At 36.3% G+C, this 16,813-nt stretch overlaps 2 protein-coding genes across 7 annotated transcripts in view; both read left to right on the top strand.

The window, feature by feature from the left end:
- The window catches only part of LOC125667137 (uncharacterized), a 66,181-nt gene extending 52,854 nt beyond the window's left edge, over positions 1-13,327 (top strand). For 4 of the 6 annotated variants that reach the window (XM_056162384.1, XM_056162373.1, XM_056162382.1 and 1 more), the window contains 4 exons: positions 9,176-9,318; positions 10,111-10,231; positions 11,691-11,716; positions 12,260-13,327. In XM_056162384.1, coding sequence (XP_056018359.1) covers positions 9,252-9,318; positions 10,111-10,231; positions 11,691-11,716; positions 12,260-12,816 — 771 coding nt within the window. In that variant the 5' untranslated portion in view covers positions 9,176-9,251 and the 3' untranslated portion in view covers positions 12,817-13,327. The remainder of the gene's footprint in view (positions 1-9,175; positions 9,319-10,110; positions 10,232-11,690; positions 11,717-12,259) is intronic. The other 2 variants (XM_056162372.1, XM_056162367.1) reach the window with 1 other exon arrangement.
- The window catches only part of LOC130054058 (uncharacterized), a 1,204,346-nt gene that overhangs the window by 647,517 nt on the left and 540,016 nt on the right, over positions 1-16,813 (top strand). The gene's annotated exons all lie outside the window — the stretch shown is intronic.

Here is a 16,813-nt window from a genome sequence, read left to right as displayed (position 1 = left end):
TCTCTACAACCATAAATGTGTAAGAAAGGTTCTGACCCCAGGTTGGGCTTAGTATTATATCACATATATATTATCTATCTATCTATCTATCTATATATATATATATATAAAGAGGGCCTCCGTCACCGAGTGGTTAGAGCATCGCGCTCAAAACACACGGCCTCTCACCTCTATCGGTGCGGGTTCGAATCCCACTCGCGCCGGTAAGTGAGAAAGTTACCAAGTTTACTTTCGGAAGGTCGGTGGTCTCTTCCCATGTACATTGTATCTGGATTCTCTCTTCCACCAATAAAAACTGGGTGCCACCATATAACTAAAAAATTATTGAGTGTGGCGGAAAACATCAATCAATATATCTAGAAAGAGTAGGTCGACCTTTACCAAAATTGTAAATTTCAGGATCCCAGGGAGTAACGGTTTTGGTTCCAGGGTGGGGCCAAAATTATCATAGTGATTATTGTCTTTATCATTTGAAATACTTCTTTATGTTTGCTTTTAGGGTATAAAAACTATCTGCATATTTAGGAAAAGCAGTGTGTACCAACATTAAGGATTTTGTAACCCTACGGTTTTGACTCTAGGACAGGTCCAAATTAGTCATGGTGAAGCCTTTTATCAAATCCCCTCAGGACATTTAAGTTTTAAGAACACATCTTGATTGATACTGTTGCTAAATATTAGAATTTAGTTTAGATATACAGAACAGGCTTTCATAGCTCTTGACACTAGTCAAGTGATACTTTAAACTAATAATCAGGTGACCGATAAGACCTGCTGGCCTCTTGATACTTTATTGTTATAGACACGGTGGCCCAGTTCAAAGTGTCGGATCCACAACATGGGTACGTACAAGGTCAAATACAAAAAATTATACAAAGCACTAAAATGACATATATATATATATATATATATATATATATATATATATATATATATATATATATATATATTGGGATAAATCTCCGATATAATCTTCTAGAGTGCTCGACGTGGCCTCACGGAGCTACATAAATTGACGATCAGATGGAGTTCAATCACATAACATTTATTTCTCTACAGGCTGTTTCGTGAGGGGATGGTTTCCCCTCACTCGTCGGGAGAAAAATGACATCTAACGAAAAACATCCGCGTGGCTGAGAATATGTTACACAGAAACATACTGGATAGTTGCTAAGCATGATTACACACAGGATTGAGTAAATAGAAATTTATGGGAATGACGGCAAGTGCTGACAAGTTCTGAACGCTTATTCAATGAAGATTTTTCGGGATGACATATTATAAAGAATTTCTCTAGAATACAGAGGTTGCACTTTTTTGAAATGTTTGAGTATGATGATGTTTTTCCTAAAATTTCCCACTTGATTTTGTAGTCAATATTTTTGTCTTTCAATGTCCATATGAATTTGCTGAGCTCGGTGGTATTCTTTTTCGTGGAATTACGGAATGAATGAGTGTGGTTGGCGTATCTTAATTTGAACTCGGTGTCTGCTAGTCCCACGTAGCTCTCTTCTTGTCCATTATCGGCTCTGACTCTAGCTAAATACACAATTCCGTGGGCGCGACATTCACCGTTGAGCGGGCATTGGTCTTTGTTTCGGCAATTACACCTGTTACATGTATCTCCGGTCTGGCGCACTTGTTTAATTGAAGCGTTATGCGAGTCAATTACATTTTGCATGGATGGCATACAACTGTATGATATTTTAATAGTGTTTCTGTTGATAATCGGGCGTAGAACATGGCCTATCGGGAAACACTCATCTATAATTTTGAGAAACTGTTTACCCAAGTTTGTTTTTACGTTACTATCATATGGGGGGTTAAACCATGTGATGTTACGGGAACGATTTCTTCTGCTGTTCTGTTTAGTTTTGGCTGATTCGTCGTATGTTAGCTTGTATTTATAGCCGCTTTCATCAAGTGCTTTTTGGTATATGCCGGTGGCTTTGACGAATTCCTCTTTGTCCGATGAAATTGATGACAATCGGTGATTGATGCCTGATGGTATAGCTTTAAGTATGGAAGGCGGGTGGTTACTGCCGGAGTGTACGTAACGCGGAATGTTGCCGGGTTTCAAATACGGGGAATGTTTACTTGTATGTAAGTTCAACGTTACGTCCAAATAGTTGACCACCTTCTTGTTGGCATCTATAGTGATACGGAGACCATGATCCTCAAATATCTTGCACAGACGTTGTTTTATCTTCTCTGTGACTCGTGCGCTGCATTTCGTAACGCCTAGTCCGTCGTCTCTGTATAGTCCTACGTTTAATAGACTACCGAACTCGGCTTTGATCACTGACAGCAGGTAGATGCCGACTAATTCACAACACTCAGCGCCATCGTATGAGCCCATGGTAATATCGAATAGATTTTCTTTGGCTTCTTTCTTGACCCACGGTTCGTTTTGACATAGTAATAACGACTTCTTTGTGTGCATAATGATGTGACTATCCGCATCGGAAATATGATGGAACTTCGATGCGTAACTGAGAGCATTGTGGAGTAATTGCTCAGATATGCTGGGATAAAAGTCCACGATATCAAAACAGATGAATGAAGATGAACTCTTGTCAGGTATACTGTCGAACACTATTAAAATATCATACAGTTGTATGCCATCCATGCAAAATGTAATTGACTCGCATAACGCTTCAATTAAACAAGTGCGCCAGACCGGAGATACATGTAACAGGTGTAATTGCCGAAACAAAGACCAATGCCCGCTCAACGGTGAATGTCGCGCCCACGGAATTGTGTATTTAGCTAGAGTCAGAGCCGATAATGGACAAGAAGAGAGCTACGTGGGACTAGCAGACACCGAGTTCAAATTAAGATACGCCAACCACACTCATTCATTCCGTAATTCCACGAAAAAGAATACCACCGAGCTCAGCAAATTCATATGGACATTGAAAGACAAAAATATTGACTACAAAATCAAGTGGGAAATTTTAGGAAAAACATCATCATACTCAAACATTTCAAAAAAGTGCAACCTCTGTATTCTAGAGAAATTCTTTATAATATGTCATCCCGAAAAATCTTCATTGAATAAGCGTTCAGAACTTGTCAGCACTTGCCGTCATTCCCATAAATTTCTATTTACTCAATCCTGTGTGTAATCATGCTTAGCAACTATCCAGTATGTTTCTGTGTAACATATTCTCAGCCACGCGGATGTTTTTCGTTAGATGTCATTTTTCTCCCGACGAGTGAGGGGAAACCATCCCCTCACGAAACAGCCTGTAGAGAAATAAATGTTTTGTGATTGAACTCCATCTGATCGTCAATTTATATATATATATATACATACAGTACACGACACGAGTTTTATACACCCCACCGTGGAAAGACCACGGTGGAAAATCCACGGAGATACACCGTGTCCTCCGTGTTCCACGGTGTGTGTTATTTGCGAATACACACAGCTGCTAAGAGCTTTGTTCTGGCCACGGGCCTTGCGGGAGATGTGAAAATGTGCCGTAGGCCAAATAATCAAGATAAGGATGGAATTTTAAGAAAAGAAAAAAATGTCAATATTTTCCTCCGGATACTTATATTGTTTTTCAGCATTTTGTGCCAATTCCAACGATACCAAACACTATATATTATGTTTTTAAGAAAATCTGGTTTGGAATTTTTTTCTTTTTAGTCTTCTTTCTTCATTAAAATATTCTTAAATTCTATGTTTAAATAATGTGTACTTGCAGGCAATTCCTGTGTTGAATGCGAATTAGTATATTCTGTAAATGAAAATCATACATGCATGTACAACATGTGATAGGGATATTTAATAATTACCGATGTGCTCTCTCTCTCTCTCTCTGACAAATGCACTGTTTAACATAATTACTTCCATCATATTGTGTTAATATGCATCTTGACGAATATAACTTGATCCAATATAAAATTACAAACCATCGAATGATTTATTTTTTAAATCCCGAGTTAATTACATTTGACCGAGACTTATGTTCGATGTACTTTGATAGAGGTTTTCATAAAAAAAAAATGTTCATCGGGAGTGTCTGGATAATGCAATGATTTTTGTATAATAAGTATATACCATGCAAATTCCTAGTGTCTTTGTCACAGTATAACTAAATTATGGTTAGCTAGTTTGGGTTTTGACTTCTTATGAAAAGTATGAAATATATTGGGTCGGCGCGATATCAGATCTAGTCTAAGATCACGGGTATCTTGCGCCGACCCAATATATTTCACACTTTCCGCAAGAAGCTAAGCACTTCTGTTGATTTCAAATACACGGATTAGCTCACCCCCATTGTTCTACTGAGGCGAAAAACCCTTCGAATTTGCATGGAATGTACAAGTTATACACAGGTCATTGTTATAGTCATACATCAGAGTACCGCTAACCCGACAAACATTTTTTTAAAATTTTGTATGAGTTATTGAATGACGAAGTATGACCAAACTGCAGATAGAACTTTATAGAGCCCCGTGCTAACATTACTTATATTTTTCAATGTATCAGAAGGGGTATGTTGCCGGTTAAGTTGTGTAAATTTGTTGACAAGAAATAAACTAACAACAAAAATGGTGCTTTTGTCCGATTACGAAAACCTTAAATTGGGAGCATGTGTGTGTGTGTGTGTGTGGTGGTGGTGGTGGTGGTGGTTGGGGGTAGTCTGAAACTGTCTCGACCCCCCCCCCTTCTGACTTCAATTTCTTAAATCGTGCATTGGGTAGGTCGCTACAAGCTACAAGGCTAAATCCTTAACTTTCAAGTTTTCAGATTACACCCTCTCCGATTCTACGTGCTTGTAATCAATATTTAAGGATGTAAATCCCCGCGTCAAATGCAACTAGTTCATGAAAAAAGACTAATGTCAATATAAACAGAAATGACTTGACGATTATTTGCTTTTATTCATATACGCTATCGATTATTAAAATCTTTAATGTAATCTTTAGATGTATTAGATGAGAGAGAGAGAGAGAGAGAGAGAGAGAGAGAGAGAGAGAGAGAGCATTCTGGTAATCATTGATTATAATATTCATGAATGAATGCAGATACGGGAAGTTTATACGTTCAGTATAAATCTTGAAATTACAATTTCTTTCTGATTAATTATCCATCCCCTTTCATTCTGATATTGTTTTTTATTTCCCATTTTGTTTTCTTTACATGTTAAATTTTTCGGCTGGTCCGGGTTAGGACTAATGAATGAGTCCCCCCCCCCCCCCCCCCCCCGCCATTCTAAAACGATGTTACGTGCTTAGCTGTCTTTCTCCCTCTCAGTCAAAAATAAAATAAATACATGCTATATACATGTATACTGCAACATCATTGGATTTACTGGATAATTCTTCGATTTCACCTTCATAATACATGTTATACCCCCATCACACTAGGCCACGTTCGCACTACGACCATGTAAAAATTGATGATCGTAGTGCGATCGGGTACGTCGTAGTAAGGTCGTAGTAAGAACGTAGTAAGGTCTTTATGGTCGTGATGGTCGTGGAGCAACTTTGAACATGCTCAAAACAAACGTAGTGCGGTCGTGGTCAAATTTGATCGTAGTGGAAGCGTAGTAAGGACGTACTAAGGTCGTATTTAGATCGGCATGGTCGTAGTAGCATCGTAATGGGATCGTGATGCAGAAGAAACCGACTGCACTGCGATTCCACTACGCTCTCTATACGACCATCCCGTTTTCACTACGTTCTCATTACGATCATCCCGTTTGCACTACGTTTTATTCACGCTTCCGCTACGATCACGGCACGTCCATACTATGTTGTTGAAGACTGTAGTAAGTTTCTACCAAGATCATCCCGTCCTTAATACGTCCTCACTACGATTTCACTGCGCGCAAGCCACGACCGAATCACGTTCTGTTCTCCCCCACACACTGGTATAAAAACTGAACAAAAGTTGCATATGACCATTGCTTCTTTGGAATCATGGAAAGGCCAGACCAAGAAATATTGATGGAGATGTTGATGCATATTCAGTATATGACACTTAACGACCAAGCTGCTATATTGTTACTAAGGCGAAGGAGGAGGAGAATCGTAAGGCAGCGTAGATCTTGCTGGGTACGACCTTGGCTTTCTGTTGAAAGACTTCAGTTTGGCCATTATGATCAACTGATGAATGAATTGAGGATGGAGGATCAACAGTCCTGAAGGTTCTGAGCTGTATTTATACTGAATCTGGATCTGATTCACCTGCTGCAAAGCGTGGCGACATCGGCGCGGAAACGTGGTAGAACCGTAGTAAGATTGTGGTAGAATCGTAGTAAGATCGTGGTACAATCGTGGCAGAAGCGTAGGAAACTCGTGTTGCAGTCGTGGGAGTCGTGGTGAGAGCGTAGTTAGAACGTGATGGACGTAGTGGGAGCGTAGTAAGAACTTGATGAACGTAGTGAGAACGTGGTGAAATCGTAACAAGGCCGTAGTTTAATCGTAGTGGAGTCGTGATAAGAGCGTAGTGAGGACGCCGTAACATCGTGAAGACAGACAAAATTACAAATTCATGCCGTTCGCACTACGATCTCACCACGATCTAAAAAAATTATAGAACGTAGTGAGGTCGTGATGTAGTGTGACAGGGCCATTAATGCAAGCGGACTATCTAGGCTTTTTTTCCCCATCTTCGCTAGCCGAGATTATTCGTCCACGAAGGCACAGTTGACTCAAAACCCATTGCTAGCGGAGATTAGATGAATTTTACTCCCGTATTATGTTATAACTGACCAAAACCTAGTACGTTTGTTTTACAACTTTCATTCAGTAGACGCGCAAGTCACTGAGTTACTGAATAAACGAGAAAACGTCTGCATTTTTACTTCAATGGTTGTCAACTCTATACTTTGTGATATTTCAAGACTACATGTACTCAATTCAATTTATTGGATCTCATCACCATTGTGCAATGGTATACGAAAATATAAAGACAAAAAGCTGTTATATATACATTTAGTAAATAATACATGCGTGTAATAAAGTATTCATCAAGTTAGAAAGAAAAAAACTATAAAAAAAACGTGTTATTATTAATGTGAAGGATGGACATTAATAGGTAGGGGAGCACATTTTATTTTATTATTTTCTTAATGAAAGTACAGAGTTTTCTAAAGGTTTGTTTAAAAGTAAAGATATTCTTAATATTTATTTGTTTAGGTTATAAAAAGTTGATTCTTTGCTCACATTGCTTCACAGTTGAGTACATAATGAAATTCATCTTCAATGTAAACATGTACATGTATATAGATGACCTTAATCACATATTCCTAATTACAATGGAAACTTTACGTAAAAATAAACTATTGCTTATGGTACACATTTCTTTGAACTGCTATTTATCAAATTGAAATTACTGGCATGTGATTGTCGTTGTTCATGACCCTTCTTTTATTTGGTGAAGTTGTGCTGCACGTGCCGTGAAACAATGTACCGACGAGTGGTAGGAATAACACAGGTGTTTATATACAGGATGTCGAGAATTTGGGCGTTTCATAGAGAGGTGTGAACGTCTGCAAGGAAGTCTACATACGGATATGTACCGAAAACACCAACGTATCATTAAACAACAATTACAAGAATTGAATGATTTATAGCTAATTTCTAAATAAGTAATGGTGTGGGGACATGCATGCTGGCCAAGCGAAAAGGTTTCTTTGGGGTGAATCATTTCGGAAATTATTTCTTTGTTTTATCACACGGAGGTACACGGTGGCATCGACGGAGGTACAGGTGAGATGCGCGGTGGCATCCACGGAGATCCTCCGTGGACTTCAATGTCTAGCTCGCGCGGAAAAAATAGGACTTCAAAGGTGCCGACAATTTTAAAGGTCCACCGTGTTTGGGTGGGGCAAATTTGTTCCACCGCGTTACGTGGAACACGCATATAACTCGTGTCGTGTATGTATGATATATATATATATGTGTGTGTGTGTGTGTGTGTGTGTGTGTGTGTGTGTGTGTGTGTGTGTGTGTATTCAATGAATTCTTTTTTCGTGGTATCGGGGTAGAAAAAAGTCAAAAAACCGTTATTCCCTATTCTTCAACAATCAGAAATATTAAATGACCTCATTCAGCCCACGGATATACTCCACAGAAGACGTCAACCACCAAATTTGAAAACAATTCTCACTAAAGCCAAATTTACATCAAACCCCGAAAAACCAGCAGTCTTCAAATGCGAGGATCCACGATGCGGTACTTGCCTATTTACACAAACCGGCCACTCCATAACTTTCAAAAACGGAATGAACTTCAATGTAAATTCAACTATGACGTGTAAATCTAAAAATCTACTTTATTGTATGACGTGCCCTACATGTGGAGAAAACTATATAGGTCAAACAGGAACCAAATTGGCTGACCGTGTTCGTGTACATAAACAACAGATCAGAGATCCTACAATAAGAAGCACACCGTGTAGCGGACATTTTGATTGGTGCGGGGAAGGCAGTTTTTATATTTTCCCATTTTGCAAAGTAAAAGAGGAAAATGAACATTTACGCAAAGCCAAGGAAAACTATTTCATAAAAGTGTTTAAGCCGAAACTAAACGGTTAATATTTTTACTTCATGTTATTTAACATGTACATTTTACATAGAATGTCTCCTTTAATGTACAGGAATTCAGAGGCGCTTAAAACTTATAGACTGAACTGTTTTAAATATGTCTGTATTTTTAAAAGTGCCTAACATTAACATTGTATAATGTTCTGACGTCACAATCAGGACTGTATTATGTTTAACGTTGCCCACATAACGTCACGAGGATGACGTCATAATGGAACTTGTTTACATTGTTTAAAAATCTACTGACGATCCCGCAGGGCGAAAGCGCTATAGATAAAAGTTTGAGTATTGGATTTTATTTTCTGACTTATATATATATATATATATATATATATATATATATATATATATATATATATATATATATATCCATCTATCTATCTATCTAGTTATACCTAACTCTCACAGTTTGAACAGAAGTGCCATTACAATTCATTTAACATCATGTGTTAAAAATCAATAAACATGATCACGATGTCATATCTTATATTTATTCTGTAATTACTCTACAAATGATAATCATGAAAGAGGCATTTCATATTACCTACTAAAAATTGATTTTGTCGTGTTAACAGTTTATCTGGATGTTCTTTTTAAATGTGTAGTCTGCATAGGATCGTTTGGGGTGGAATGTAGCAAAACATGTAAGGAAGGCTATTATGGAAGACAGTGCGAGGAAAAATGTCAAATGAATGTAACCACTGTAACAAAACAACAGGGGGATGTTTTAACGAAACTACGATGTTAAGTAAGTGTTATCCAATAGCATTCACCATGTACATATGTGTAGGATTTTTGACTACAGATTACTCCGTTTAAAAGGAGGTATGCTACACCACAGAAATTTGATATTATGAAAAGTGGAGGATATGGGCAACAATATTTTGAAATATAAAACTTTCAAATTTACTGTATTTAGTAAAAAAAAAAAGTAGAAATCAATCTGAGAAAAATTTAAAACCCCTGCTGGACTCGAACACGCGATCTACGGTTTAGCAGTCGACGTGATTTTTTCTCTCTTTTATTTGTCGACGTGCCAACCTACTGAGCTACTCAGCTAGGCGAGAATGTTTCTAATGAATAGATAGATATTGCTGATATGTATATTTTCATCCATGTTTTAAAAGGAAGTCAGCCATTATGACGGTGTAGAGTATCTCCTTAACTGATCAAGATACAGGATATAGGCATTTTGGCGGGTGTGACCCTTACTCCTCCTAGGCACTCGATCCTACCTCTGGTGTTTCCAGGGGTCCGTGTTTGCCCTGGTTTCAATTTTGTAATCGTTATATGATTTATGAGATTTATCACTTTCTTCACTCTTTTCATAATACAAATCACGGAAGGTAAAAGTTCACTAAATTCATGCTAAATAGATTACAATATGTCCCGTGTTCGTTAATGTGCACAGTATCTATTAGTATGCGGAACAGCATTATAAATATCAATATAATCGATCAATCAGAAGCAATGTCAAGGTCAATTTACCTCTTCGTAGAAAAGGTGAAATCAATCTCGACTTTTTATATTAATATAATAGATGATACAAAGCTTTTCGAAGACCGGAGCAGATCAGACATTTGGATTGCAGTATTAGCCGGATCACTAACAAGCTTAGGATCTCTTGTCATCTTATTTTGGATATTATTAGTAAAGGAAAGGTAAGTACTATATGCATCAAGAAATAGAGTAATTGGTAACTCGATAAAAAGTATTCTAAATGTAAACATACTGTATGCTTTATTTTCCTTTATATCATAAATTGGCTGAACCCCGTGCGTGGGCAAATTTTTGATGTAGATTTGAAGATAAATCTAATATTTGTAATGAATTCTAAATTGCTTATTTGTGAAACATTTTGAGTGTTTCTCATTGAAATGAAAATATCAATTGCATACCATGTTAACATAATACTCATATTCTCTGTTTCCCATGGGGATCCGGGTTAGAATAGGTCCTCAGTACCCCTTGCTTGTCGTAGAAGGCGACTAAATTGGGAGGTCTTTCGGATGAGACCGCGAGAACCGAAGTCCCGTGTCACAGCAGTTGTGGCACGATAAAGATCCCTCCCTGCTCAAAGGCCCTCAGCGCAGAGCATAGGCCGAAATTTTGCAGCCCCTCACCGGCAGTGGTGACGTCTCCATGTGAGTGAAATATTCTCGAGAGGGACGTTAAACAATATTCAATCAATCAATCATATTCTTTGTTCACGGTAAAAGAACATTAAAAGAAAAACAATGATACAGGAATATTACGTCCATCACATGATGTTGAAACTTTATCAATTTTATAACGAATGATATATTTATATAAAAAGTGAGAAAAGTAACATCTATATTGTAACATTATACAGTTTTTCACTGTGTCCTCAGACAACAGCTGTTTTGTTTGACCCGAGAACGGATATGTTGCACTCAGCCTACGGCTTCGGGCAACAGATCCGTTCTCGGGTCGAACAAAACAGCTGTTGTCTGAGGACACAGTTTATAACTGTTTTGTTATACACCTGCATTTTTGAAAGGTTGTTTTCACAAGATGCACATGGTTTGTTGACTTCGAACTTTTGATAAGGCAGTGTAATTGCGTGTGTTTATCAACGTATCCACTAGTTTATAAGAAAACATACCCAATATCCAAATTAATAACCAATCATTACATTTTTCGTATTCCTGCAACTTAGTGTTTCATCTAATAAATTCTGTATTTGATCATCAGTTAAATCACTGAACCTCACCATTGCGTAAAACAAAGCAGTAGACCGAGAATCACGTGACTTGCGTAACCAATGGAAATAAGGCAGACTATTGCCCGGTCAACAGTTTGTAAACTGTTGACCGGTCAATAGACCATGAGTGTGAAAATTGATTTAACAGTTAAAATGTTTGCTCTATATCGTATTAGTTTTATATAGGAAAGAAAATGAAGGTGTATAACAAAATTATATGTCCTTGTATGTCTCAACACATTTAGTAGACAAACATCTGATTGTGAAATATATTTAAGCTTTATCAATGTACAATCCTGTGTTCATTTCTGACATGAAACTAATGTAATGCTAATCTTATAGTCGCCAATGAATGACATTAAAACGTAAATTTAGGTTCATCTTTATTTCTGCAGGAAAAACAAACTGCTAAATGTTACAAGTAAGTCAATATCAATTTGCAGAATATTACTTACTCTACATATTACAGGCAAGTAATCTCTCTCTCTCTCTCTCTCTCTCTCTCTCTCTCTCTCTCTCTCTCTCTCTCTCTCTCTACTCCTGAACGCGAAATAACACCTCGATCATCATTATATTTATTTCGGTATATATTAAACAAAAAGCATATCATGTAAACCACAAGCTTAGCGTTTGAATATTGTATTTTGGTAAACTAAAAGAAATAATTTTCTTCTATTTTTCAAAACATCAATATTTCTTAATATGTCGCAATTTTCTCTATGTTGAATAGGTGTTTAATTTGCATTTCTTTTTTTACTTTCTAGTAGGAACACAATTAAATAGTTCCATACCAAACTCTAATGATTTGTCATAGCTACATATGTAATAATGAAAACAAAATGTTACCGAGGCAATTGATTCAAACATTCAACACGTGACAAAATATACCCAAAAATATCTGTCTTGAAATTGCAATCATTAAACATGTCAATCAATTGTTCTTGGAAATTGTGTGTATTTTCAGAGTCCTCAACAAATCATGAAAACGCCAATGTCGATTTCGAAGCAGATGATTACGAAAACATCAGGGACTCTCATTTGGTGCTGAACTGTGGTGGCGCCTGTGGAGGTCAAAAGACACTAGACAGGGTTAGCTATGCAAAGACACAGACATTGTCCAATCCATACAATAAGCTGAGCTTCAACAGATGCAAAAGCGGTACAGAGAACGATAGGCACGGTCAACTGTACGACATTTCTAGCGAAACTCCCTCGCAAAATTTTGACGTAGGAGAATATGTGGCTGTTGCGTCTGAAAAAGTTGTCTCCAAGGAATTGAGTGTTGGGTGTTGGGATAGTGACAATAAGGAAATTAACAATGCTTGTTATGTCAACATTGATTACGGGCAGGACAATTCGGAGAAACCAGATTCCATATACCCGTTATCGAAAACGGAGGTCCGGCGGGAAAAACCTAAAATAAAACCAAAACCTGCAAATCTTCACGTGACGAAGACAACGAGAACGAAACATACGTCAAATACGAACAGACCTTACAGTGTGGCAAATCGAATAGATTAAACTCATTATGTTAATATTCTTAAGACATTGTATAAAAGTATTGAGTGTGAAATGTAATAAGAATTAAGGAAGTTCAACGTAACTGTCACATGACAGAAAAACAAGTACGGAAACGCTCTTAAATAGTTCTAGGTAATTGACTATGCAGAGGAAATTGAGATTGTTGGTCTTAAATGTTATAACAAGTGCTCAATTTGGATCATCAAATCTTTGTTACAAATATGGCTCTTGCAGCTGTAATAGAGGGAGGTGTCTTTGTACTCTGAACTCACACCAATGATCAGTATACGAAACAAGGATTATTCTAAATTATTTTGAGAGAAAAGAGTCAAAGATCATGGCAACAGGAAAATGCATATTAGGAAATTGTTAAAGTAGACTATACTCGGCCTACGTCACAATCAAATGTAAATGAGGAACCACTCTTCCGTTTTCCGAAATGTAATATTTTAACGATATCTATTTGATTTTTAGATGGCGATACGAGATATGAATATCCGATATCAATTCCTTCCTGGGTGTTCTTATCTTCTTATCAGTCAAATTTTAAGTTGAGATTTTGTGGTATTTTAAGAGGGGTAGATAGAGATGATTAAAAAAACGGTTAGAGAACAAACAACATTTTGGTGGATGAGGGTGTGTCAATTACATCGTACATGTCCGTGAGGCATTCAGTGTACATTGACTATTCATGTATATGTAAAAGGTTTACTATGATCCAAATGTTCAACATATGGAATTGTGGGGCATCAGAAAGTGGGGGAGACAGATGGGAAAGGAGGAGGTCAGACCAATTCAGATTTCCACGAGCATCATGATAATATTTCTTTTGTGAGGATCCGGGTTAGAATAGGTTCCAAATTATCATCAACGAATATGGTACGCTCGTGTAAAAAAGAAAAGTTCACATTTTGCTGCTCCAGTGACCACATATATCGTAGTTGTGTTCGCTGCTACAATGTTACAGATATTGACGCAAGCTTCAAAGATCAGCTGCAAATAATTTGTTGTATATTTCACCGACCGTCATGAATTTGTCATTTTTTTCCTCATCCTCTATCCTTTTTTCAAAATTATTGGGGCGGCATCTATTAGTTCCTTATTGAGATTGCATCTACTTAGACCGGCGTAAGTGGTGTACGTGTACATGAGCATACATCCAATTTATGTACATGTAGATGATTTCATGACCTGTAGAGATTCATACTTTGTCTCAGGATATATGTAACATATATCACACATTACACGTATGCATTAATCATATAAGCAAAATCATCAAAATTCAGTTTGTTACTTTCGTTTTACATTTACATTGTGCAAAGCCTTCTCTAGAATATTTATTTCAGATAAAATGTAAAATTTAATTGTAAACCACCTGTATCTTATAATAGTTATAGTTTAGCATAGTTCAAATTATTATCCAAGGTTGTAAATATGCTCAAACTTCACATGTCATACGAAGGTATGATAATGTATGATTTTTCCAGATTGGGGGGGGGGGGGGGGGGGGGCGAGGAGTGTACTTGTAGAGCTGATAGTTTCTAAAATAATACGTCAACATATGATTTTCTTACTCAAATCCTTATTCTAATATAAAAATCTGTAAAATAAAAACAATTAATTCAAGGTTTAGTCCATAGAAATTAAGGAAAAGACCAATATTGATGGCAAAAGGTATTTCCTACAGTATTTCTTTTAACATGTTTGGGCTCAAAAAGTATACATTATGAAAATATATTAATTCTAATTTATTAGAATAAATGATTACATATCATTAAATAAAGGGTATATAGTCTATGTTGCTTATTACAGTCAATTTGTTTGGGAAAATAATAATTATTAAGAAAAATAAAGAAGTAGGAGTGAATTTTCCTTAATGTTGATGGGGTGCTTACTTTTGAGAAGCAATAACAATGACAATAGCATGTCAACATATATATTTTTCAATGTCCATCTATTACTGGAATATATATTTATCTTGTAAAGGCAATTTTTTCATGATTGAGTCCATTTAAGGCCGAGTATAGATCTACCTTTTAAGTCGTTTTAAAAGTTATGTCAGAGCATTTAATTTTAGTATGTAACAATTGTTAAACTTTTAACATCAGTGAGTACATAGAACAATGTAGGGACGAGATCAAAAGTTCAATGTCCGACTAAAAACTAAATTCACATAGTTCTCACCAAGACATCCCCTTTCAAAACTAAACATGATGAATGTTGAACATAATCGATTAACAAGAACAAAAATACGATTATAAATAACACTCTATATACCTTTACTACTGTTAATTCAGAAGTGAAGGTGTACATTAAAACTATTAAATATTCATTAAAATGTAATATTATTATGTAGTTTTTAACAGTCGCTTGTCTTTTTTCTTTTTTCACTAAAGTGTAGTCGATGTCGGATGTCAGATTTTACCCCCTCCCCATAACTATTTGAATGTAGATTTTTATCCGACATCTATCTTTTGATCTCGCCCCTTAATATAAAGTGATCTGTGAAAATACACTAATAAATAGTCTCCGTGGTGTGATATTCTTTTCTTTTCATCTACAGTAATAAAACTTTAGATATATACTTCTGGCAGTGTGAACATTTGTAGTCCATAGGTAAATCAAAGTGAAAGTGAAATTGTCTTAATATAGATCCTATGAAATATCAATTTGATGCTAAAATACAGTACCCGCAACGTTATTCTTGACATTCCTATCGTGTTCTATCGTGCGTGTATCCTATCGTATCGTGCGTGTATCCTATCCTATCGTGTATCAGGTTTTCCGTTTTGTATCGTGTTTTACGTTTATCAGGTCTATCGTGTATCGTATTATGCGTGTATCAGGTTTTCCGTTTATCGTGAAAATCGTTTATCGTGTAGCTTCGGAAACTATCGGGATCGTATATTAAATCTAATGAAAAAGTACGATACTTTCCGAAAGCTTTATTCGTTTTGTTAAAGAAGCTATTTTTAGGAATCGAGGAAAGACAGTATATTTGAAGGAGAACATAAAGCTGTTGATTTTAAAGCAGAAAAAGAGCTATATGTCTGTCCAGAGAGGGTGAAAATTTATCGCAATGTCATTCTGTCTGGAAAGTAGGCAGTGGTTTGCCGAGCAAACCGAAGACAATAAAACTGAAAGCTCCTTCATCTGGAGTTCATAAACAGTTCCTTGTCTAGAAACAATTATTTGTAATTAACACTAACAGAGAAATGGAAAGTTCCGATCTGAAAGGAAAAATCAGTAAATTACATTGTTTATTACATATATTTTAATAATGGTTCTTTTTCTTCCGATTTTGTTCACCTGTATTCAACTTATATATCAACTACTGAACTTGTGCGCGTTCTTATCTATCTGATTTTGTGTATCACCCGTGTTTTGACAGTAAACATTCTCAGGGGCATTGTATTTCACACATTTAGAAGATTAAGTTTTAAAAGAGTGCAAGGGTATATTGCATCTCCCAAAGTTCTGCTCAATTGGGCACGATTCAGCTGTCATCGTTGTTTTTTTTTATTTGTACATGTACACATATACCAATAGTCGTACGTGTAGATACTGGAAATGTATGCCGGTTTTGATGATTATTTGAATTTTTTTACATGCTAAACACAAACATTTAATTTAAAGCGTTTCTAAATTGGGACTTTAAATCAAGCCGGGTTTCGTATATGTTTTTAATAGTTTATTTATTTTTTGTTAACAAATATCAATTCATATGAATATGTTCCAATTACTTATGACTATCAATTATCACTCATAGTGTAGAAATATCTAACATATGAGCATATGGTGTAGTGCAGTGGATTGAATTTAAAGCGGTCATTATGAAAATAATTGTAGTTGTTGAAAGAGCGGTGAACTCAGAGCTTGATGCAAAATAACCCACCTCCTCGTTACACACAAAATATTACTTAGTTTTATTTGATATCCAAGATAATAGACAACAGAATAAGAGAGCTATTGAAGCATGATATCACTACATTATATT

This window comes from Ostrea edulis, chromosome 1 (assembly GCF_947568905.1).
Source record: "Ostrea edulis chromosome 1, xbOstEdul1.1, whole genome shotgun sequence".
In the NCBI taxonomy this organism is placed as follows: domain Eukaryota; kingdom Metazoa; phylum Mollusca; class Bivalvia; order Ostreida; family Ostreidae; genus Ostrea; species Ostrea edulis.
Note: the sequence above shows the minus strand (reverse complement) of the source record. Positions and strands in the feature narration are given on the sequence as shown.